This window comes from Crinia signifera, chromosome 1 (assembly GCF_055691185.1).
Source record: "Crinia signifera chromosome 1, ASM5569118v1, whole genome shotgun sequence".
Classification (NCBI taxonomy): Eukaryota; Metazoa; Chordata; class Amphibia; order Anura; family Myobatrachidae; genus Crinia; species Crinia signifera.
In genome coordinates, this window is record NC_139217.1 from 378,077,502 (window position 1) to 378,104,804 (window position 27,303).

At 43.1% G+C, this 27,303-nt stretch overlaps 1 protein-coding gene across 2 annotated transcripts in view; it reads left to right on the forward strand.

Moving 5' to 3' along the window:
- The window catches only part of RPH3A (rabphilin 3A), a 231,623-nt gene that overhangs the window by 83,237 nt on the left and 121,083 nt on the right, over nt 1–27,303 (forward strand). For both annotated transcript variants that reach the window (XM_083151441.1, XM_083151442.1), the window contains one exon: nt 9,529–9,675. In XM_083151441.1, the coding sequence (XP_083007567.1) occupies nt 9,529–9,675 (147 nt within the window). The remainder of the gene's footprint in view (nt 1–9,528; nt 9,676–27,303) is intronic.

Sequence of the window (27,303 nt, forward strand, 5' to 3'; positions counted from 1 at the left end):
ATCGTCTAGGTTGTACACTAAAGATCGTTAGCGATTGTTAAAGACAGCCATGCTGTGACTTCAGCATGGCCCCGTTGCTCCCCCCTCAGTCGCTCATTCCCAACTGTCATCTGCAAGTTTGTATGCACTTGTTTATGCCAGCTCCCCACCGGGTCCCCGCTGCCAAGAATATCTGCATCGGCGGGGATTGTTTAATGTGTATGGGGCTTTAGAACATAATATGTTGGCTCTACATTATATGTTAGATCTACATGTTCACTAAATTGGGTGCACTACAGGTATATTAATGAATTGGTATTTTGACAAAGGAATGGGTTTGCGGGCTGGTTTGTTTGTTTGTATATTAGAATTTAGAGATTTCAGCTTAAAGCTGTTTTTATAGTGCCAGCAAATGTCAGTTTATACTTTATAGTAATCTGTTGGATGTTGAATGTAGTAAATAAATCTATAAGTTGTCCAATTATTTTCCTATTTTTTTCAGTGATGTTGCACAGTCAAGAAGTACTGTAGCAGGAATTCATTTTGATACTACTACAATGTTTCCTTTTATTACTAGAGCTATATTTTTAATATGCGCATGCGCACAATGAATTATGCACATGTGCAGGGTCCCTGGGCGAATGGACTCGGCGACTTGCATAGTTGGCGATCTGTTCACACAGACCAATGTGGGGTGGTGGAATCGGGTGTGGGAATGCCCATCGTTTCATTGGCATCCCCATGAAAATGCTGGGCGTTCCCATGGAATTGCGGGCAGGCGGAGGTGTGCCTGGGGCAGGTGGCTGACGTCACATGACGGAAGCCAGCAAATATAAGTCAGTCTCCACTGACTTATATTTGCGTGGCCTGAATAAATCATTTGATGGTCGGTGGCTATAGAATGATTTCTCTTCCAGCGGAACATGTGAGGGGATGCGTCTTCGTGACACATCCCCTCACATGGTTGCGAGGGGATGCGGGGGTGGTGATTTAGTGGGGCAGTGAGACGGGCCCTTTGAGACAGCTTACCGAGTCAACCAGAAACAGTGCCATGATGTTTTAATAATTCACATTGTATCCACATTGTCATATACATCAGTTCCTGGTTGGCTGGTCATTATGTCAGTTACAAGTCCAGATGTGAACCCACTATGCTTCTAGACCAGTGGTTCCCAAACATTTTGAATTAGGCACCATAGAGTATCAGAATCTTTTTCACGGCACCTACAAGGTGTGTGCAGCCTACAGCCATCCACTACAGCTCACATCCAGGACAAGTACATTGTCACAGGACTACCTGCAGAAGTCTGCCCGAAGGACACAGGCCCATCCAGGTGCTTGTTTACAGGGACATTGGATCGGCCAACGGAGAGGCAAACTAGATGACTGATGAATTGCGGCTGTTGCGCCACAATCTGGATTTTCGGGCTCTAAGAGGATGCCAGACACTTGCCGAGCTTTGTTTTAGGAAAATAATTAAGATGATAGGGCTGGAGAGCTCGCTGACGTGTGCTTTTTATTCCCAACTTGGCCATGAAGCCCCCCAAGTTCTGCATCTTTTTTTTTTTATGGCGCAGCATGACGCACTGGGTCCTTGTTAAGTTCAAGCCAGATAAATAAGTTTTAAATACTGTATGCATCCAAATGTAACATTTTTATTTATTTATTATTTTGCAATATGTAGGGCGGTGGTTCCCTTTAGCAGGAGACAAAAGAGTTTTTTCTCTATCCAACAAAGTGGACAGTGTTTTTACATGTCATACAGTAGGAGATACCGTTCCTCTGCCTGTTCTTCCAGTGGGACTCCTTTTGCTTATTTATCTAACACACTTATAGGTTCTGTTTGACTTATGTAATAAAACCAATAAATGTTTGATAGAGACACATGAATCAGAGTCAGCACTGATATCCCCTCACTCTCATGAATAATGTAAGACAACAATGAGGCTAAACACGCATTTCTTTAGACAAAATATTGAAATGATGAAGCAGAAGTCAGAGAAGCTTTGAAGTGACATTTGTATTGTAACATTGCTTTATCAGCTGGACCTGGAAAAGGTCACGCAGGCTGTTGTTATGGAGGCAGACATTGGAATGAAGGCATGCTGTGTCTGTTCTCCTAGTTATCAATACAAACCATGAGCTGCATTTGCTCAAATACAAATAAGTGCCATATTTTACAGTTAGGAAATTACTTTTATTGAATGGAAAAGAAAACTTAATGTCATTTATTTTGTCCATGGACATAGTTTGATTATTACTGTCTTCTGAAATCCTTTCAAGGACATAATTTGGATACATTTGCACTGTCTGGAATACTCTAGTGAGCCATTTTGTACTACATATTGCAAAGCTTATAAAGACAAGGAGATCATGAGGAACTGGTCAGTCTCAAAGAGGATGTGACATGAAAAGCTGCTATAATGAAATCATTAAGTCAAGATAAATGATACAGTATATTGCAGGGCTGGGCAACACTGGCCCTCCAGATGTTGATGAACTACACATCCCAGCATGCCTTGCATCAGTTTCAGCATGGCCACATAGCAAAACTAATGCAAAGCATCCTGGGATGTGTAGTCTGGAGGGCCAGTGTTGCCCAGCCCTGGTATATTGGAATCATATAACATTGAGAAAATCCATCTCCTTTGCCCTTGCCCACCCACAAGAAGCAAAAGTTTCAGAACCCTATGGTATTGTAGTGCAAGTACCATCATTGAAAGGCAGGAAACACTGGGCGGCCCCATGTGAATGCCCCCTGCCCGCCTCCATCCCCCCCCCCCCGTGTGATCGCCTCAGCAACTGTGCAAGTCGCCGAAGGTGTCCGCACAGCAGCCCTGCACATGCACAGAGCGCAAACATCGGTCCCCTGTGCAAACATGTCGGATACCGATCAAATCAGAATTGGGCCCTTAATTTCTTACATAACTTCAGAGATACGTTCCTTTCTTGCATGTGTTTTGAATATTTTCATGCAAATACTAAAGCTTATACCTGCTATGAAGGCTTTGTGGATGGCAGGGACAGGCGCTAGATGACAAGTGGAGGCAGAGGTGGTTAGGACCTAATGAAAAGCACATTTGACAATTTGCTTATGGGTAAAAAATAAGTATTGTTATGGAATGTTTATGCAGCATTTATTTTTTACATGCTACATTTACTTTACAGTTCTTTCAAGATTGAAATTTAACAGTGATAGCATATTCTCTTTACTGCTCTTGGTACATCAAAAGAAAACGACAGTATATACTGTCTTTTATTACATCAAACTGTCTTGTGCCCGGGAACAAGTATAGGAACAGAAATGGACTTGATCAAAGGATGGTCAATGTAAGCAGATTATTTTATGTACAGCAACTAAAGTTTTATAAAAAAAATGGATGGATGGGAACAAACCTGAATACAGTAGTGTGTGGTAGCGCAATCTCCTCCAGTTTCCTCTTTCAAATGTCAACAGCCATTTTCATTCTTGCAGATCTTACTTAAAAAGTGGAAATAATACATGCTGAGGGCAAACCAATGTTTCAGGTCATCCTGAAAAATATTGCTTGACTGTTTTATTTAATAGAAAGCAGAGAATTTGAGCAACTTTACATTTCTTATAAAGGCTCCTGCTATGATTGGTCACCTCCTTTCCCTGAATTCTATTACTTATTGGGTGAAATTTATGTGAATACGGCAGATGCTGCGTACAAATTCATATGACAGGCATTGGCTGTATTCTCTAATCTGCCCTATTTACAGATTGGTATTTCCCCGATGGTTTAGGAGACCGTAGTTTTCACCATTCGCTTTTCTATTTGGCAGCCGTATATACGGCCGCCAAATACAAATACGAGTCGGCAGCCTGCACGGATCAGTCAGATCCATGCAGGATGCAGTATGTAAAAAATAGTAAAAATAAATAATTTAAAAAACTATGTGGGGTCCCCCCCCACAGCAGTAACCAGCCCCGGGCGCAAAGAGCCGGTCCTGGTTTAAAGAATTCAGGGAACGAAAGTCAAAGGGGTTCCCCCTAAGTTTTAAAACCAGCACCAGGCTCACAACCAGCCCTGGTTCCCAAAATTCGGGGGACAAAATGAATAGTGGTTCACCGTATTTTAAGAACCAGCAACGGGCCAAACCAGCCAGCAGGGTAATGGCACAGCCAGGGGGACACTTCTCATATAAGGTCCCGTGGTCAAACCATTAAACCCCTGACCGGCCAGCCTGGGCAGGGACCCTGGGGAAATGGTCCGTGGGATTGATCCGTGCAGGCTAAAGCTAAATATGCCTAGAAAATTATGATTATTTTCTAGCCATATTTTCGGATCTATCATCAGCCATATTTTACATGGGTGCCGGACGGGGTCCGACAGTCGGGATCCCGACAGTCATTTACCCAACGTCAGGATCCTGACTGTTAAAACACCGACAGACAGGTTCCCAACGGCCACCGGCTATTCTCCCTCTTGAGGGTCCATGACCGCAAGGGGCTTTGTTGTGCTTGCCATACTGTCTGAGTCCGGCCAGTCGGGATCCCAACGTCGGGCTAATGACTGTCGGGATCCTGACTGTCTGAACCCTATACCACACCCATTTTACATATGGCCAGTTAGTAAAATAGGAATCGCCATTCGACTGAATGGTGATTCCTATTCATATTCTATCGATGGCGCATGCATTCTTATTTTGAAATACAAATACGAATATGCCTGGAATACTAATGGCCGTATATCAGCCATAGAAAATTTACGGCCATACACGGCCAGAAATGGCTACAAATGGGTGTATTCATAGCTATTTCTTCTTAGTAAATTTCCCCCCTTATCTCTTATTATTTGTTTGTGGTTTAGTGTCTAAGACTATTATGTGGGCTCACTGTATTCTTACATTGAGTCAATCCTATGCACTACTACATGTCGGTTTCATGGCCCTCTTGCACTTTGAATGTGAGTGAATCCTGTGCACTACTGCAAGTCAAGCAAATTCAGTATATTATTGGTTCATATGTTTCCTTCTTTTGGCCAATAAAGGTAATTGGCTACATATTTCAAGTCTGTCCTTTCTATCTTCTGGTCTGACCATATGTTCCTCTTTGTGTAATATTGCTAAACCATGTAATGGTGTAGGGGACACCAGAGGATGAGGCTGAAGAGAACTGGGTAAAAGTCGCCGGAGATTATCCACAACTGGCAGGATTTCTGGTATATTATTTCCTCCTCTGCCCATTCAACTGTGCTACTCTGGATTTGCCTCCAGGTGCCTGGTATGAACTTACACCAATGGTGGTAACTCTGAACTTCTTCAGTAGTCTTGTTGTTGTCTAGCAACCGAGATGTTGCGCCATCCTCTCACAGGGTCAATGGGTGGCACCTGTTGTTGGGCAAAAATTAGGACCACTGCATATTGGTCCATTCCAAAAAATCAAGCAGATTAATCTTCTTATCTTTCATCTTCAGTTACCCCAGTAGTTAAGAATTTATTATACATTACACTGGATTTTTTTTTTTAAACCTGCTTTATGCTCTAAAATAGTTTGCCAGTCATATCCAGTCATGGTTCAAGGTCACAGAGAATTTGTGGTAGAGAAGATCCTTGACTCACCTTTGTTCAAGGGCAGGTACATTTCCTAGTCCTTTGGAAGGAATATGACCCTGAAGAAAGAACGTGAATTCTAGATATATTTTTTTAATGCCCCTCTCTTCAAGAAATCTTTTTTCATGGACTTCCCGGATAAACCTGGTTCTGGGGGTTCTTTAACCCCTCTTTAAGGGGGGTACTGTTACAAGCCACTATGTGACTTCCAGTTGGCGCAATTCTTGATTTTGGCATCTGGAAACTAGGATGTCAGGATGTCACACCAACCTCTCAAAGGGCTGATGGGTGCCACCTCTCGCTGGGAAACCAGGGTGATGGGCTGTCATTGTGAACCTGGTTTCCTAGCAAAGCTGTGTTTTATTCTATAATTTGTGCCCTGGTTCCTCATTCTAATTTCATTCTGGTGGTGGGTTCTTATTTATTGAAGCCTGGCCAGAACCTTCTGATGGATTGTAGTTTGTTCAGAACCTCCTGAATGGTGGATTATAGTTTGTTTCTTCATATACTGTACCTTGCTCTATCTAGGAATCTGTACTCAGTGCTGATCCCATGGATAGATTGCCCAACTGTTGGATATTCTGCCAGTTTGCTATGCTTGCTCTTTCCTGTCTGTATCATGTGTTGTTCTTGTAGTAATCCTCTATCTGATTGCTCAAAAAATTTAGTATTACCACTTGCAATTATATTGTTGCAGTCATCACAGATGATCCAATTTTAATGGTATGAGTTATAAAATTTGCGCTGTAGTTGCTGAATGCCCGTAGGGAAAAGGAGGCTTCTTATGATGTCACTGGCCCTCCCTCCCAAGGGCTGGCTAATGCCTGCATTTTATGGGGCACTCCTAGAAAATGCAGGGTTACCGCCCCCAAATGGACGCAGGGTGTCAATCACAGCCCATGCACAGTCATCCCATAATTTGCAGCAAAGTAAGCAGGTCCGAATTGGGCCCTATATCATCAGTTTGGTCCAGAGGTTTCTAAACTGGGTATCTCTGGGTAATTGCAGGGATGCCCTGGGTTGGTGGTCCAGGATCAATTAAAAATTTTTATGGTCAATTTCATTCACAAAAACCATTGTTTCTGGCTTCCAATCATAAAATATATGGACAAACAAGCGAATCCTGTCCCTCACCACATTAATGAAACTAAGGATAACATATCCACAACTAATTTCATTTAATTTTTCTTTTCTCCAAATTTGGCAATAAGCAACTTTTTGCCTAGGGTTGCCATGTAAAAAATGGTCATATTCTAGGGTGTAATTCAAAAAAGTTTAGGAATTACTGCTTTAGTCTTTCTAATGGGTGCGAACAATAAGAAAAAAATACAGTTTAATATAAACCAGACAACCCACTATTACAGCCTGGCCCTGCCTCCTACTGTAGACCATGCCTCCCAAATTTTAATCCACGGCAGGAGGGACATCCCAAAATTTAGAGGCATAGCCTGGTGGCAAGGGTGAGTGGCCTACAAATCGCTCTCACTCGAGGCCACGCACCAATTTTGCCGCTCTGGGGGCATGGCCAGCTGCTCTGTAAGCTGCAGGCCAGCCCTTAGCCCCTCTGATTGCCTGCATACGCACACCGTCTATTCACCGGGTGACAAGGCAGACTCCCACTGCCCCCACCGTGGGGCACTGGAACGTCCCCAAAATAGTATTGAATGTCTCAAGGATTTTAGTGTTGTCTTGAGTTGAGAGTTTGGCATTGAATTATTGAAATGCATAATGAAAAGGATTACTGTATTCTTTAAAAATGCATGTGTATAAAGCAGCATATATAACATTCTGAGCCAAGGCCCTATGGCTATTCAGAAGTGTTAGCATGGCCTGTTTTGCTATCTGAATTTTCAGACAGTGCTCTCGAATTAAAGATCCTCCTAAAGCTACGGTGAAGGCAGTGCTGGTACTTCCATGGTTTCAAAGAAAGGGAAATAAGAAGCAACCCTAAACCATTGCACCACTGGGACTCCAGCAGGGGCCCTTAGAGACCCTATTGCTACTACTCCTCCGTATATGTAGACCTTGAAGGTTATGTAGGAGCATAGTGAAAACAGTATGTCTCTCCTGCAGAAATACTTACCGTGATTTGCAATCTAATGTAAACAGCTGCTCATTACTCCTGCAGTACTGGAGTACTTAGCTCATCTTCTGTACCTTTTCTCCATTCCAGTGTATATGCATGCTTTGGTACTGTATGTTGAAGAATATGTGCATGTTATTTGCTGCCTTTCATCAAAATGTAATTTTTCCTTTTTCAAAGACATTTATTAGGGGGAAGTTTAATAGGATGAGAGATTCAGAAAGTGAGAGATTTGGTAAGTTTTTCTTTTAAAGCGGCAATCATTTACACTGCAAAACCAGTTTGATTCTGCAGTGTAAATGATTGCCGCTTTAAAAAAACCTGTAGATTACTTACCAAATCTCTCACTTTCTGAATCTTTCCCCCTATTACATTTCACCCAAAGTTTCCAACATGGTCTTATCAGTTCTACTAATATATACATTAGTAATAATTGCAGTAATTAAGGAGTAGCATGAGACAAACAGATGTATAACGGTCAGTTTGGGGTTTATTTACTAAGATGGGAGTTATATTGAAGATAGGATGTTGCTAAGGGCAACCAATCAGTTTCTATCTATTATCTTCTAGAATGTTCTATATAAATAAAGAAGAAGATTCGGTACTCTTTACCTAGAAGGTCGCCCATCGCTGGTTATCGCGGGCATCGCATGTACTAAAAAATCGCATGCAATGCAACCGACACGATGCCCGCGATTTCCCATAGGGAACAATGTTAAATGTCCCAATTGACCCGATTTTCCTGTTCAATGTCCCAATTGACCCGATTTTCCATAGGGTACAATGTTAAATGGCCCACAGAGGCCAAATAGGCACCCTGAAGTGTGAAATGGCCCCCCCCAATTGTTAACGCCACCCCACGATCAACGTCAACCCGAAGCGTGGCGAGCGCAGCGAGCCCGCGAGGGGAGGCGGTACGCGTCCTACGACCTTTTCATACCCCCACTATCCACGTTGGCGTGGAGTTGAGAATAGAAAGTGTGGCGAGCACAGCGAGCCACCGAGCCCGAAGCGTGGCGAGCGCATGCGGACACCTTCACAGGTATACGCGTCCCCTCGCGGGCTTCACAGCTGTCCGCGTCCGCTCGCCACGCTTCGGGCTCGGTGGCCACACTTTCTATTCTCAACTCCACGCCGACGTGGATAGTGGGGATATGAAAAGGTCGTAGGACGCGTACCACAATTGGGGGGGGCATTTCACACTGCAGGGTGCCTATTTGGCCTCTGTGGGCCATTTAACATTGTTTCCTATTCAAAATCGGGTCAATTGGGACATTGAAAAGGAAAATCGGGTCAATTGGGACATTTAACATTGTTCCCTATGGGAAATTGCGGGCATCGCGTCGGTCGCATCGCATGCGATTTTTTGGTCGCATGCGATGCGACCGACGCAATTTTTTTTCCCTAACGATGCCCACGATCAAAATCGTGGGCGCCCTTCTAGGTAAAGAGTACAGAAGATTCTGATTGGTTGCTATGATCAACATCAACTTAAATGTTTGTGTATTCATTTTAATACCAGCAATTGCGCTTTAGGACCTTTGTTCCAAATTTATGTTTTCAATTTGATCTGATCGCTTATTTCCATGCTGATTTTAAAGAATGAATTAAATTATGTTTTGGATATTTTACTCGCAATTGAGCGAAAACACAGAACATGGAACCTACTGTATCCTGAATTTCTGTGTTTTCTCGATTGTGGCCATGAAAAAATGTCACATCCAACTAAATTTGCTTCTCTTGACTCCGGCAGGAGAAACAAAATTCATGATATTGCCGTTTATTGTGGATAATTGAATGACCTCCTGGGGATAAATTAGTAATACAAAAATGTACTCATCTATGCAGTGTGATTTATTGATTTGTAAATTTCCTCCTGGTATTTCTAGGCTAGATGCCGAATGGTCTGTACACCCAGCAAATCAGGGAGAGCGGCAAAGAAAACATGAAGACCTAACTGATGAAGAAAAAGAAATTATCAACCGAGTGATCGCAAGAGCTACCAAGATGGAAGAGCTGGAGCAAGAGCGGATTGGGTAAGATGATCTGCATCTGTGTATTGAATCCAATTTTGACTGGCATATTAATGGCATTCAGCATGACAACAGTTACTGTGATCATATAATATAAGTGAATTGATAAATACAAATATTTAGGGAATTGTGGAACTTTTTTTTTCAATGAGCTCCAAAATGTAAGGTTAACTGTAAAGATCAGGGGTGGTCAAACCGGTCCTCGAGATCAACCAATGTCCACGTTTTCCAAATCACCTAGCTGATGCATTCTATTCCTACTATAGATCCACAGGTTTGTCTGAAAAACATGAAATGTTGGTAGAAGATCTTGAGGACAAGTTTGGCCACCCATGGTGCAAACCTATTTCCTTTTATCACCATTAATGCTGTGTACACACGGGGGTGATAGGGGCTGAAATCGCTGGGAATATGGTCGCTGAGCGACCATATTGCCAGTGATTGGAGTGTGCACCAGCGATAAATCGCCGGGTGCACGCTCCCGTTTTCCTCCGACCAGCGCCCTTCCCGTGCCTCTTCACCCAGCAGTGTTTAAATTTTCATCTGCGACCATCTCTGGTCGCAGATAAAAACGGGACACGGGGCAATATAATTGCTGAGCAATATATTGCTAGCAATATATTGCCAGCGATCATATTGCCCCGTGTGTACGCACCTTAAGACGTTTAGAGCAGGTTTTTATCCCATTAGATAAAACGTTGTAATATCAGCAGTTAAGGAGAGAGGTCTTATTAAAATATACATAATAATCATGAAATTTATTTTGGATGCACTGTACCTTGGAGCTGTTATATGTTTATTATTTGTACACTGTAAGTGTATTTCCCTCTGTATACAGTATATATATGAAGCTAGACAGTGATAGAAATGATGGTCTGGATTCAGAGGTGGATGCTAATCGCATTGCTCCTCCATCTTTGTACACAGCCAATCTATGAAGATCCTGCATCTTTTGTGTAAAGACCCGACCACCACTGGCATTTTAGATCTGACTTTTGCATACAGATAAGCAGGACATTGCTTGCACTATCAGATCTCAGCCACTGTCTTGGCTGCAACATGCTCACGAAACGGTTGCATCACAGCTGTGTTTTTGTAGCCATCTCCCAGAAACGGCCCTTATCTGTCATCGCCCTGCGTCTGAGCCCACGCTACAAACGCCATCTTAACTCCATCGCAGTGTAGGAGCAGTGCGACTCAGTTGCACGCACAGTAGAAAATAATTTAGCAAACTACAAACATATATGCATTGCATCTACCCCTGAATCATGCCCTTTTGTATGTCACTACTGTATGTTGGCATGTAACGACAGTTGTGAGCCCACCCACCAGTGTCAATGATGTTGCTTGCAGAGATTCCTGGCAGAACGGACATTTAATGTCTCCAAACTAAGGTAGCCCATTGAAGACTTTGCCTTTGATGGTACCATCTTGTCCTTCCATCAACAGCAAGTTCCCTTTGATGGCTACAATCTTAATGTTACACCTGCAAAATGAACACAAGCAAGGCTGAAAGCAGTAGCTGGAATATATGCCATATGGTGCCAGCCAATCATCAGCAACATCAGTAAAAAAAAAACTTCCAAAAATGACAGCCATGGATTTCAAACCGTTGTGGTCAATGGCCATCTCTGTTTCAAATGCTAATGTTATTTGCCCATCTTGCTCATCAACCACATAATACTATTCTTTCCAAATCCCCACTTTGTTTGATTCAACACATTCCACCTTCTGATGAGACACTCCTGATAATCACCCTTATAACAACATTTTTTACCCACCAGAAAAACCGTACATCGGCGCCCCTGATTTAGGGGTCTATTCATGAAGCAGTGAAATATTGAGCCAGCAGAGAAGTTGCCCAATCAGTAGCTACATACAATTTTATAGAATGCACTTGAGAAATGTTACTTCACAGCTGATTGGTTGTCATGGCACACTTCTCCACTCTTTTCACTGCTTCATGTATAGACTCTCATTATAATATTCATGCAATAATGAATCTAAAACTTTACATATTGCATATTCTATTGCACAGCTTGCAATCTGCCTATAATTTTAAGATTTATAAGTTCCCACTTTATGGCATGATGAAACAAAAAAAATATATTTGCTATATATATATATATATATATATATATATATATATATATATATATATATATATATATGTGGGGTGTCTCCTTTAACAGAGAGTGATCTGCACACCAACTTGAAGAAAAAAGCATTTTATATTGATGCAAGATGAATCAAGCACATGGCATTACATTGGAATCAAAACAAAAAGGTGCAGGTTACTTATCCATAGCCCATAACATCATTGTAGGGGACCCGCCACCGACTTCCAAAGCCAGGATACCCGACAGACTGTTTCGGTGGTATGACCACCTTCCTCAAGGGTACAAGCATAACTGCAATGCTAGCCATATATAAAGGCCCTGACGGCGCCAAAATCAGTTCAAACAGCACTCACCTGTCACTTAATCTCACCTGGTACACCTGTGCGGTGAAACGCACATGACACGCACTTCCGGTATCAAAATCCGGATGAAATGGAATAAGTCCCAAATGACAATTGCTAAGATATACAATCACCTGTATTGCACCGCCAGCTGACCCTCCTGCACAAGCACAACACCGCTCACCCCCTCCGGCATGAGCGGCGTGTCCGGCTGTCAGATCGCTAGCGTGTGCTCGCCTATCTGCCGCTGACACGCATCCCGTCAGGTCGTGGAACGCACGACCATGACGCCTACGTCAGCACAGGCAGGGCGAACCAAACAGGACATCCTCAAACGTCAACGCTGGACCGCCCACAGTCAGATCGTGGAACGCACGGCCATGACAGGGGCGCCAGTATAGACAAAATATATGGAACATAAAAGCAATATTACAGGTGCGGGGCACTCAATAATTTTAAATAAATAACAAGGTCCCAAGGTGGAAAATAGACTTATAGTGAGTATAAGGCCGTCTGTCACTGATAATGGCACACATCATTTGGCCCAAACATTGGGAGTGCTTTCATCTTCTATATACCAAATATCATCATTCCAAAAAATGCCGTACAAAATATAACACATAAATGTTATAATAGAAAAACCACACCTCACCATTGAGTGTGCCCCAATCAATGCAATAAATGTGATAATCAGGAGAGAAAGAAATAATATAAGTATAAAGTGTGCCAATATGGCAAATGTTGAATCAGTCTAGCATCAAACAGGTTGTGGTAGCCTACAAGACCACCCAATATAATACATTAATCACCTATGACATAAATACATAAGCAGTCCCACTACAGAAAGACATTCAAATTAATTTCCTCATTCAGGCCCTCCGGAGCTAGAGAATTCAAATTATAAATGAACTCACATTCCTTCTGTAAGAGGGTAAGGTGTCGGTCACCCCCTCTTTTGGGGGCCCGGATTTGAAAAAGAGGCATAAACTTGAAGTCCTTCATAGTATGGCCAACCTCAAAAAAATGTCTAGCCACCGGTGGGGTGGTGTGGTCACGAACAGTCATAGCCTTTTTAATCGATGAACGATGCATTCCTATTCGTTCCTTAAGCATCCGGATCGTTTTTCCGATATACAGGTATTTGCAAGGGCAAATAATGACGTAAATGATAAATTTACTATCACAGTTCATGCGATGTTTTAATTTGAACTCAATGCCAGTCCTGGGGTTGCAAAAGACATCACCTGTTAACATATGCTGGCAATTGACGCAGCCACTACACTTGAATGCACCACTCTTGCATCCAAGCCATGTACCTTTCTTTGGGGCTGGGCTGATGTCAGAAAACGTAATCTGATCCTTGAAATTGCTGCTTCGTTTGTAGGCAAACATCGGGATTTCACTACAAAAAGTGCCCATAACTGGGTCAGATTCCAGTATATGCCAGTGCTTAAGTACCACTTCCCTCAATTTGGTTGAAGCTATAGAGAAAGTTGTGGGAAAAATCATCCTTTTGATAGTCTTATCCCTCTTGGGTTGTGTCAACAACGTTACTCTGTCCAATAGAAGACATTTTTTGATGGCCTCTTCAACTTCCAGACGGTCATAGCCTCTGGAGACAAAGTCATCACCCATCGCCCTCAATGCTGTAGGTAATTCATCAGAATTCGAGGTAATCCTTACCACACGAAGAAGCTGTGAATAAGGCAACCCTCTTTTTAATGCGGGTGGGTGAAAGCTTTCTGCCCGTAAGACGGAGTTGGTATCAGTTGGTTTCTTGTAGATTGAAGTAGACAATTTACCAAGATTAACACTCACGTCTACGTCAAGAAAACATACATTTGTGGGACTGCTTATGTATGAAAACCTGATGGTGCCAGGTAGTCCATTAAGGTGTTTCATAAATAAGTCCAGTTTCTCAGGGCCTCCGGTCCATATAAAGAAAATATCATCAATAAATCTCACATATGAGTTGATAAAAGAAAAATATGAGTTATTGTTCAAAATGTGAGATGTTTCATAGTCATACATATACAGATTGGCATAGGCCGGGGCCATGTTAGAGCCCATGGCCGTGCCCTGTAGCTGCAAAAAAAATGAATTATCAAAAAGAAAATAATTCTTGTGTAAGATGAAATCAATTAACAACAAAAAATATTCAACCGGAGGACCCTGGTATGCTGGACTTTGGGTGACTATCCGTTTGATGGCATCAATACCTGCAATATGATTTATATTGGTATACAGGCTCGTGATATCGCATGTTACCAACAAACAATCGATAGGTACACAATCAATTTTGTCAATTCGACACAAAAAGTCAGAGGTATCCCGTAGGATAAGATCAATCTCCAGAACTATCGCCTGTAGATGAAAATCCACAAATTGCGATAAGTTCTGGCATAATGAATTACGTGAGGAAATTATTGGCCTCCCCGGGGGCTTTTGGAGGGTCTTATGAATCTTGGGCAGTATATAGATCAATGGGGTGACTGGATACAATTGAGTTAAGAACTCACAAGTGTCTTCATCTATCCATCCATTAGTCACACCCATTGATAATATACTGTCCAATTCTTTAGAGTAGGTAGGTGTGGGGTCAAAACGTAGCGGCTTGTAGCATTGATCATCCGCTAATTGCCGTTTGACCTCTGCACAATAGTCACTCATATTCATGACCACCACTCCCCCACCTTTGTCCGCTGCTCGAACAATTATATCTTTATTAGAATTAAGGGCTTTAATAGCCTGTTTCTCGGCAACGGTTACATTAGAAAAAGACATTTTTTGTTTAGACATGTAAGGTATTAGATCACGTCTAACTAGTCTAATGAAGGTGGCGATGGATGCATTGTTGCAGGGTGGATCAAACGAGCTTTTTTTCTTAAAGACCTTGGTGTTAGTGGTGGTATTTGATGATCTAGAAAAATAATCTTTTAATTTTAACTGCCGGTGGAACTTATGCAGTTCCACTTCACAATCAAAAGCTCTTTGTTTAAATGTTTGAACAAAGGATAAACCCTTCGCTAAAACCGTAGTAACGTTGTTGACACAACCCAAGAGGGATAAGACTATCAAAAGGATGATTTTTCCCACAACTTTCTCTATAGCTTCAACCAAATTGAGGGAAGTGGTACTTAAGCACTGGCATATACTGGAATCTGACCCAGTTATGGGCACTTTTTGTAGTGAAATCCCGATGTTTGCCTACAAACGAAGCAGCAATTTCAAGGATCAGATTACGTTTTCTGACATCAGCCCAGCCCCAAAGAAAGGTACATGGCTTGGATGCAAGAGTGGTGCATTCAAGTGTAGTGGCTGCGTCAATTGCCAGCATATGTTAACAGGTGATGTCTTTTGCAACCCCAGGACTGGCATTGAGTTCAAATTAAAACATCGCATGAACTGTGATAGTAAATTTATCATTTACGTCATTATTTGCCCTTGCAAATACCTGTATATCGGAAAAACGATCCGGATGCTTAAGGAACGAATAGGAATGCATCGTTCATCGATTAAAAAGGCTATGACTGTTCGTGACCACACCACCCCACCGGTGGCTAGACATTTTTTTGAGGTTGGCCATACTATGAAGGACTTCAAGTTTATGCCTCTTTTTCAAATCCGGGCCCCCAAAAGAGGGGGTGACCGACACCTTACCCTCTTACAGAAGGAATGTGAGTTCATTTATAATTTGAATTCTCTAGCTCCGGAGGGCCTGAATGAGGAAATTAATTTGAATGTCTTTCTGTAGTGGGACTGCTTATGTATTTATGTCATAGGTGATTAATGTATTATATTGGGTGGTCTTGTAGGCTACCACAACCTGTTTGATGCTAGACTGATTCAACATTTGCCATATTGGCACACTTTATACTTATATTATTTCTTTCTCTCCTGATTATCACATTTATTGCATTGATTGGGGCACACTCAATGGTGAGGTGTGGTTTTTCTATTATTACATTTATGTGTTATATTTTGTACGGCATTTTTTGGAATGATGATATTTGGTATATAGAAGATGAAAGCACTCCCAATGTTTGGGCCAAATGATGTGTGCCATTATCAGTGACAGACGGCCTTATACTCACTATAAGTCTATTTTCCACCTTTGGACCTTGTTATTTATTTAAAATTATTGAGTGCCCCGCACCTGTAATATTGCTTTTATGTTCCATATATTTTGTCTATACTGGCGCCCCTGTCATGGCCGTGCGTTCCACGATCTGACTGTGGGCGGTCCAGCGTTGACGTTTGAGGATGTCCTGTTTGGTTCGCCCTGCCTGTGCTGACGTAGGCGTCATGGTCGTGCGTTCCACGACCTGACGGGATGCGTGTCAGCGGCAGATAGGCGAGCACACGCTAGCGATCTGACAGCCGGACACGCCGCTCATGCCGGAGGGGGTGAGCGGTGTTGTGCTTGTGCAGGAGGGTCAGCTGGCGGTGCAATACAGGTGATTGTATATCTTAGCAATTGTCATTTGGGACTTATTCCATTTCATCCGGATTTTGATACCGGAAGTGCGTGTCATGTGCGTTTCACCGCACAGGTGTACCAGGTGAGATTAAGTGACAGGTGAGTGCTGTTTGAACTGATTTTGGCGCCGTCAGGGCCTTTATATATGGCTAGCATTGCAGTTATGCTTGTACCCTTGAGGAAGGTGGTCATACCACCGAAACAGTCTGTCGGGTATCCTGGCTTTGGAAGTCGGTGGCGGGTCCCCTACAATGATGTTATGGGCTATGGATAAGTAACCTGCACCTTTTTGTTTTGATTCCAATGTAATGCCATGTGCTTGATTCATCTTGCATCAATATAAAATGCTTTTTTCTTCAAGTTGGTGTGCAGATCACTCTCTGTTAAAGGAGACACCCCACATATGCAATTTCTTATGTGATCTGGCACCCTGAATTCACACCCAAAGGTGTGCGGTTTTTCAATTGTACATATATATATATATATATATATATATATATATATATATATATATATATATATATATATATATATATATATATATATATATATATATATATATATATATATATATATATATATATATATATATATATATATATATATATATATATATATAGAAATATATATATATATGTATAGATATATATCTATATATATATATATTGTTTATTATATTGTTTTGCGTTTTTTTTATACACCGTGGTTTGCTACTCGCTATCTTTTGTCCCTATCTTTTTTCACCAACCCCCACCCCTTTCAATTGGTTGTGCACCGAAAATACACCTTTCCACTGTTTACTATCTAAACTAGGGGGAGGAACCTAGTAATTTTCAGGCTGCCTTCCAGTTTTAGGAGTATTTATAAATTGTGCAGATAGTCCCTTATACCATCCTAATTACTCTACTTCAATTTCTGATCGGGGGAGGCAGAGATGGAATATTAGGGAGGAGGAGGAAAAATACATAGATACTTGAAAAATGTACAGTAAGTGTGTGTGTATCTATAGATTGTAAGCTTGCGAGCAGGGCCCTCCTACCTATTGACTGTCTGTAAATACCCTGTTTGTTGTATCACTGTCTCCTTTGTAAAGCGCAACGGAATATGCTGCGCTATATAAGAAACTGTTAATAAATATATATATATATATATATACATAATGGCATCTTGTATGATTCTGTGCTAGTATGGATGGGTTTGGGACGGGGGGGGGGGGGGGGGGGGCTGCAGCACAGTTCAGATATGGGTGCCACAGCCACTGCCACCAGCTGCCATCCCAAACTGATCTCTGGCAGTTGGTGTGTTCCTCTGTTCCTCCCCTATTTGAATATTGAACTGTAATTCAGCCCCACCTCTGGAGCCGCCACTGCAGGGGACCGATGGATTGTTCTTGCTGTTTTATGCTACAAACGTTAGGGGCTAAATGAGAGAAGCCTACCAAGTTCTGTACACATAGAGCGATTTGGTAGCTGAGCGAATTTACATGAGTGTCCCGTTTTAATCAGCAAGGAGCGATGGTTGATAATGAAAACAGTGTTACTGCAGGAGAAAGCAATACTGGCTGGTTGCAGGAGTGCGCTCCTAGCGACCATCGCCCTGTACGCACGTGGATATGGTGGACCACATCCCTGGCTATATAGGCTAAAATCGTCCCATGTGCAAGGGAGCAGTACCGATATGTGCATTTGCAGCCACTTGGTGCCAGAGGGCGTGGTGAACTGCATGTTCGTCGTCCTGTTCGCACCTAGCAGTGTGGGGTGGGCAGCGGGGGGCTGCGCCCATGGGGACGCCCAGCATTTCATGGGCGTTTCCATGAAAACGCTGGGCATTCCCATGAAAACACTGGGCATTCCCTTGGTACTTCCTGATGACACGGGGGCAGGCAGCTGACATCAGCGGATGTCAGCTGCCCTCCCGCTTCAGGATGCTCGTAGATGTAAGATACCAGAGAGTTGTCTCATATCTGTGAGCGCTGTAGAATTAATTCCATTTGCACGCATGTGGGGGGATGCGGTGCGTTAAAATAACATGCAAAGCTGTGAATTTTTCAGCTTTGCGCGTCAACCAGAATAATCTCCCAAGCCCAAAAGTGGCCCAATCAACTTCAGTCAGATTTTTTATTTTTTTATCTGGAATTGCTGTTCGTTTTCCACACATGCTACCTGTCATATTGGGCAATGATTGCAAATCTCCACACACCATCAGTGTCTGTTTGGATAACAAAATAACTGCACATCCACCCAATGATGTATTAGTTGGCAGATGTATGTGCCCGTCCTGCCAATGCATGGGTAATTATATACTGCACATATCCACGTATGCCCATGTGCCGGTGTGCTACTGTTAAGCTACAGCCAGTTGAATTGCACTGCAATATTTTATATGACAAACCAACCTAAATGTAGATTCTAATTTGGCTTTATTGGCTGAGAGACAATCACTGAGAGAATAAGAGAATTGTCTCCAGGCTATGAAAGCCGTCATGCCGCACAGATCTGCACTAGCACAGTAGAAGCTATCCACAGTAGACCAAGACAGCAAATGCAGATTTTTAACCTTTCATATCAGAACTGGAATGTGTGGTCATGATTGACAAGTGAATTAAATTGAAATTATATGGCTGCTGTGTGTTTCCAATCACACGGACAGATGCAATTAGTTGGAGACAGTGCAAAGCAAACAATGCATTTCCAAATTCGTTCTGGGCAGGTATCTCATTTCTTGTCATTAGTGGCAGAGTTTAAATAATAAATGACGCAGTTTATTTACTAGATGGAAATTTCATGCAAATGAATAAAAAGTTTGTATACAATTATGGAATCTATATATTTGTGTTTGCACAATAGTAAGGATTGTTTACTATCATTAGTCAGATGTTCAAAGGGTTTTAGGAGGCTATTCTACTCCACACGGAAGTTGCAAATTGTGCAGCGTTCCATGTGGATTAAATGCCGCTCGCACAGAGCACCCCCCCTCGCTCGCTGAGTTCTCCGCACGGCTGCAAATGGATGTTTTGCATAAACATCCATTCGCAGCCTTGGGTGTGGGGGCCAAATCATTTGTTGGCTGATGACCATCGAATGATTTGAAAGGTGCATGCAAAACTAAGGCACTCTCTGGTGTCTTATCATTGTGTGCTCCCTGTACAGGAAGAGGGTGGGTAGCTGACATCTGGTGACTTTAGCTGTCTGCCCCCGGCTGCCACGTTACTGCCTAATTTCCATGTGAACGCCCAGCATTTTCATGGGAACACCCATGAAATGCTGGGTGTTGCCATGGGCGGGTGCAGCCCGTCGCCGCCACCCCACGCCCCCTGTCCGCACTGGCTGGGTGTGAACGGGATGCCGAACTAGCAGTTCGCTGTGCCCGGTTGCACCCAGCATATGCACATGTGCAGAAATGCTAAAGCGCAGGAGAAAAGCATCGCTCCATCGTGCATATGCGTGGGGGAGCGTATGGACCAGAATAACCTCCTTAGTGTGCAGTAACCCATAGCAACCAGTAAGTAATTTGCTTTAATAAATGTCTGATTGCTTGCTATCCCTTTAGTGTGCATTCGCACCTTTGAGTATTGTTAGTAAATAGCCACTCCCGCCCCAATGTCTTACAATTCCTAAAAGAGGAATGGAGAAAGCAGTTATGATATTTATCTTGGTTTACAGCATTTTTTTTTTTTTCTTTTCTTTTTGTATATATCTGCTAAAGTTATGATACAAGTGTGTCCACATACATCTAGCCTTCTTTACCATAAAATTTCCCTTTTAATGGTGCGACTCAGGCATCATTTTTGCAGCTTTTTCAACTAAAATGGAAAACAGCAGGGCATCAGGGAGTTGGCAACAGCAAGTGCATTTACTGCTCCTGCATGTACAGATGACAGAGGATGTCGCTGACGACACACAACAGTGAGCATGATCAGCAACATATAGCACTAGTCTATATGAAAATGTTGTCGTTCCAACCCATCGCAACCTGCAAACTCATTCAAAATATCATATCTAGTGTGTACCCAGCTGTATAGTACACAGGGAACAGAATACAGGTAGCATTGATAATAAATAATTTTGCCGGATTATCGGTGGTACATCCCAACCGCTTTCCCTTCCACTTCCATTAGATAAAATATAATCTCCCACACCTGAGCCCTCCCACAGCCTAACTACCTCCCACATCACCTCAATGCCCCACAGCCTGACCACCCCCACAGCCTAACTCCACCACACAGACTAACTGAGCCCTTCAGCAACCTAGTTGATCCCTCTTGTAGCCTATATAAGCCCTCCTGCAGCCTTACTTCCTCCTGGTACCTGATGTGTCCAGATTAAAAGAGGTGCAGCAAGATTCTTGCATGGAAAGGAAATGAGTCATGACTAATGCTACAGTATCATAATGTGAAGTCTGCTTGTTGCAAATAGATAACTTAGTGAATAAATACAGTAGTATGTGTTGTAATTATATGAAGATGTTTCAGACTCCTCTGTATACTGTAATGTGTCATTCTGCAGAGCAAGGGTGAGATGTGCTAAGGTAAAGTGGAGAATGATAAACCACCAGCCAATCCTCTCCGAACTGTCGTTTTTGAAACACGTTGTGGGATGTTCTATCACAAAATTGCGGTAAAAACCCTGTTATTGAGGTTTTTACCGCACTTTGGCATGCAGAAAAACCTGCAAGCCTATGGGCTTCTTACCGCATCCCCTACCACCCCGCACTGACCCCCGCCGCCCCGCATTGTCTGTGCCGTTCCCCTCTCACCTGTGTCCAGACAGCCTCCTGTTGTGCTGCCCATACCAGTGACCTCCTCCCTAGCCCTGTACATCCCCTTCCGGGTGATCCCTGCAGCATCAGCAGGGCACACCAGGAGGGGGAGAGCGATTGGGGACCAGCTCACCCCCCCCCTCCCCCACTGGCTGCTTCGGAAAGGGCAGTTCTTGTCACGAGCTGCCCTTTGCAATACCAATCGCATATGTTAGAGCATATGCGATTAGTATCAATGCGGTAGCCGGAGAAGGCGGGCAGTGGATCATAGAGCAACCCGCCCATAGCCTGTAACATGGCAGTTAGGAGCTGATTCACTGGCACTTTATCGCTCTCCATTTTATCATTTTTCAAGCTTAGTACATCTGGCCCCAAGTCTGTAACACTATCAGTCAGAATCCAATTAGTGTATGCAGATAGCTGTTCTTCTGGCTCCGAGAAGTCCTCTATAAAGACATACAGTTCTCTTTCATTTAAAAATAAAACTGATGTGTGATGTAGAATGTGATAAAGTACAAATTCATGCATCATTCATCATTCTGCCTGCCTGGGAGTCTGGTGGAATGATTATACATTATATAATTGTCTAGAGAGTTCATGGATTTAAACAGAAAGTGTCCTGCACTATATTGTGGGCTGTGAATTGCATACTATATATGATATTAAGATTGTTAATATTTTACTAGATATTTAATAATTGATCAAATGATGTTTTAAGTATGTCTATAATGCACTGTTTGATTAGATACTTAGTTGTGGGGATAACACAGTTCAGAACCAGGAATCAAATAAATAATGGCATACATTACTTTGTTTGAATAGGCCAAGCAGATACCAGTAATGCCTCCAGTTCTAAAACCACCCAGCCCCATACACATAAACATACTGTATATTTTCAGAGCCATAACTAGACTTTTTGGTGCCCCGTGCCAGTAAGAGAATTGGTGCCCCACCTCCCCATTTTTCCACTAGGTGCATGTCCTCATGGAAGTGGGGCATGACAGTTCTGACCTTTGCACATGAACCACCTACTCTTGAAGTGCCCCTGCTTGTCAGATGTATTAGTCCAAAGAGCAAGATAAATGGAGATGCGATGATTTGCCATCTAGAACACTGGGGGTTATTCTGGTTCATTTGCTCGGATGCAAATTTGCATCCTTGCGAGTGAACAAGATCCCCTCTTGTGAATGGTGGTACGCCGTCCCACCATTCGCAAGGCGCGTTCCTTCGCACTGGCTGTGAAGGGTTGTTTTACATAAACGTCCATTCGCATGTCGCAGTCCATCAAAAGATGTGCAATTTGCACGCATATGTAACGTTGCTCTGAGCAACCTTACATATACGCGTATGCTAGGGGGGTAGTGGGCGGGCAGCTGACATCTGGTGATGTCAGCTGCCTGCCCCCCACATGTCCGTCACATATTCATAAGAATACCCATGGAAACACTGGGTGTTCCCATATGCTAATGGTCCGGCCCGCCGGCCCTCGCCCCCCACCCAGCTTTCTTTTTTTTTTTTAAAACAGTTTTATTATTTGCAATGCACATTCAAAAACAAACATCGGAAGGTTTACATTTATGTAAGCACAATTGGTAGTAGAGACAAAATCTTACACATTTATAACACAATCAAGTAGCATCCAGGCATTGTTGTTATTGTCCGTCAGTACGTATGTATTATTAGGTCTAACATTAGGCATTAACAGAAACCTGCATGAGTGCGTGTATTTTCAAAAAGGTGGTACCCCATTTGTTATGATTTCTAGCTCATACCAGGTTGTCGATTGGAAGCTATTCCTTAATGCGTTTCTGGTGGATTGAGGAAGGGTTTTTATATAAGGCGACCACGTGTCTACAAATTTGCCAACCAATTTTTCTTTATTCGTTGCAGCTTCCGTCCAGTCCATTTGAAATAGATACTGAAGTCTAGGAAATAATAGTGTGAGAGGAATCGGAGTTTTGTCGATCCATTGGGAAAGGATGGTTTTTTTCCCCGCCGCTGCGAATTTATTAATCAAGAATCGTGCGTGTTTGGACAGGGCTAGTTTGTCTTTTCTGTGATAAATATTCCAAAACACCCAGTCCTTAGACACCTGGAATTGTAGCCCGAGTTGGTTATTAATAAAATTTTGTAGGTCTCCCCAAAATTTTTGGACTATAGGGCATTCCCATAGGCAATGTGTCATACCCGCATCTGGAGCCTCACACTTAAAGCAGTTTGATGTTGGAGAGTTACCAGTCAGAAACTTTAATCTAGGTGTGTAGTATGCCCTATGGAGAATTTTTTGGTGCATCTCCGTATAAGTAATGGCCACCAATTGTTTATTCATATTTGCATATGAGGCTAGCATCTTCTCCACAGTCAGGTGGGGGAATTCACTCAACCACCTAGCTAGACCCGTTGAGGATGTTTCTGTGTTAAGTGTCTTGCGTAAATGGGAATAAATATAAGATGTGGTGAAGGACCCGGTGTTGTTTTTAACTGCATAGTCTAGTTTGTTATTTTTATCAGTGTCAGTTAAACCTTGAAGTATTTTACTAATATAACTAGAAAGCTGCAGAAACTGGAATAATGGAAAGGGAATGTCTGGGTGTTTTTCCTGCATTTGAGATCTAGAGAGGGGTTGTAATGTGACAGGGTGCATGAATTGATATAAGCAGCGGAGACCTTTTTGGTACCACGTGCGAAAGCATGGATTCGTTGTTTGTGGGGGAAAACTTGGGTTGCCCCATATAGGTAAGAATATTGAGGAATATTTCCTCATTTTTTGGCTAGACCGGAACAGTCGCCAGGCCTCGCATGTGGTGTTCAAAAGTATATTGTCTCTTAAATCTGCTTCTATTGCCTTCGGGTGTGTATGTAGTAATGTTATTAGATCTCTGTGTGGGCTAAATGCCTGTTCTCGCGATCGTCTAGTGTATATGTCATGGCCTTTTATCCAGTCTAGAGCTATTTTATAATTTGCCGCTATTGCATATTCTCTGAGGTTTGGTAGGTTTATTCCACCCGATTCTTTCTGTTGTTGCAGTTTAAACAGCGATAATCTGGGTTTCCCCCCCCCCCCCCCAAATGAATTTGCTTAATGCTGCATTGAAAAGTTTTAGGTCCTGTTTGGTGGGTAGCAAAGGTAACATCTGGATTAGGTATAGGAGTCTAGGGAATGTTATCATTTTAAAAAGATGACAGCGTCCTATGTATGATAAGGGAAGGCTCTTCCACTTCTGGAAGTCACTGTATGTTTTGGTGAACATGGGAGTGAAGTTTATGCCGTACAAACATCTGATATCAGAAGAAATATGTATTCCTAAATATTTGAAGGAATTTTGTGCCCACATGAACGGGAATGTGTTGCCCCACCCCTGCTTGGCACTAGGATCTACAGGCAATGCTATAGTTTTTGAGTAATTTAATTTGAGGCCTGTTATATTTTCTAATCTGTCTAATGCTGTTAGGAGGGTGGGGATGGCCTGTTTGGGGTTTGACATATATAGTAGTAGATCATCTGCAAATGCGGAGAATTTAATTTCCTCCGTCCCTAAGTGTATTCCAGACCATTCTTTCATTGTGTCAAAGTGTCTTAGTATAGGGTCTAGTGCTATGTCAAACAGGAGCGGGGAGAGCGGGCATCCTTGTCTCGTTCCTCTGTGCAAGGTGAATTGTGGAGAGTTAAGTGAGTTTATTGTGAGAAATGCTTTGGGTTCTTTGTATAGTGTGTTAAATATATGTGTGAATTCAGGGCCGAATTCTTGATGGTTAAAAATTCGGTTTAGATGGGGCCAGGAAACCCTATCGAACGCTTTGTCTGCGTCACAACTTATAATCAAAGCATTTTTATTCTTAGTAATTTGTGTTTGTGTAATAGCTGCAATCAACGTTCGTATATTATGCACTGAATGTCTGTTTTTAATAAAGCCCGTTTGGGCTCTGTGTAATAAATTGGGTAAGATCATTTGTAATCGTTGGGCCATGATTTTTGAAAATATCTTAAAATCCTGGTTTAGTAGAGATATTGGTCGGTAGGAAGACACTAGTTTTGGATCTTTATCTGGCTTTGGGATCAATATAATACGTGCTTCATTGAAGTGTTCAGGAGCTGTGTTACCACTTATTATGGAATTATATAGGGTGTGTAAGTGGGGGGATAGCAAAGGGGACAACATTTTGTAGTATGTTGCTGAGTAACCATCAGGGCCTGGCGACTTCCCTGATTTCAAAGTGGAAATTGTATCTGTGATTTCAAGTTCTGATATGGGGGCTAATAATTGTTCCCTGTCTGTGGGTGTCAGTTTGTGGAGATTCGACTGTTGCAGAAAGAGTTCTCCATCCTGGGTGTCATCAGGTGTTGCTAGATATAAGGACTTAAAATACGTAAGGAATGCTTGTTCAATTTCATTTGGGGATGTGGATAATTTCCCTGACTGTAATTTAACTGAGGTAATATGCTTGATATCTTTTGCCGCTTTAGTCATGGTTGCTAATAATTTACCGGATTTGTTACCCCATCTAAAGTATCTGTTTTTCTGAAAATGTATGTCTATCTGTGCCTTTTCTGTGGTTAGGATATCATATAAGGATTTAGCCTCTTTATATAGGGTTTTGTTGTTTTCAGAAGGATTAGACAGCAGTGCAGCATATGCATCTGCTACTTTTTGGCTGGCCTTCTCATATTGGTCTCGCAGTTTTTTCCTTTGGTGGCTAACATAGGAGATTATGTGTCCTCTCAGGACCGGTTTTGATGCCTGCCAGAGTAGGTTTATGTCTTGGCTATGGGTGTTGTTATCATTTATGTAGTTGCGAAAGGATTGTGTCAGCAGGGACGTGCAGTCAGGGGAGGCAGGGGAGGCAGAGCCTCCCCTGTCATAACTGATAAAAAAAAAAAAAAAGATGATAATTATAACATAACACATATATGCTATTGTTATAAATATCATATTTGATTTTTTTCTTTAATTATCTATGAGGTGGGACACTTTGGGGAGGCTGGGCGGCAGCGGGAGCTGTGCCTCCAGCTGACAATAGAAAACTGTCCGGCAGCTGGGGGCGGGCATAACCCGCATGGGGAAAATAGGCTGAGAAGCCCATTAAAATTGCATGGGGAAGCGGCATCGATTCGTCTGCCTCAATGACAGGGACGGATGCCCCTGCCACTGAGACAGATGTGATAGGACAGCGGAGCAGGCTGTCACTCACTGACAGCCTGTATCCGCTGCCCATGAGCTGCGCAGTCAGTGTCTGGCAGCGTGCGTGCAGACAGGGACCAGGTCAGCAGCACCAGCAGGTAAGTGTTAAGTTAACACTCACTGTAGTGACTGCACTGACTTACACACTGCACCCCCCCCCCCCCCCCCCCCACACACACACACACACACACAGTCACACTCACACACACACACACACACACAGTCACACAGTGATTTTATAGTACATTTCACAAACCTGGGTTCAGGCAGCAGCGGTGCTGTAATCGGCTGCTACCCCCGCTCTGCCCCCCCCCCCCCCCCCCCAGCCTGCAGCAGCACAAATCGACAGCGGGGGTTTCAGCGGTAATCGGCGGTGTGGTAGCGCGGCAGGTATCTCTACTAGCAACCAGGCTGCTGCCCCCCCCCCCGCCCGCTCCCCTCCGCAGCCTGGCGCAGCTGCGGTAGCTCTCATCTGCGGAGGCTGCCTGTAGCACTGCTACAGGCACAGGCAGCCTCCGCAGATGAGAGCTACCGCAGCTGGGCCAGGCTGCGGAGGGGAGGGGGGGGGGGGGCAGCAGCCTGGTTGCTAGACTAGTAGAGATACCTGCCGCAGTGCCGCGCTACCGCACCGCCGATTACCGCTGAAACCCCCGCTGTTGATTTGCGCTGCTGCAGGCTGGGGGGGGGGGGCAGAGCGGGGGTAGCAGCAGCCGATTACAGCACCGCTGCTATTATTACACACACAGTTATAA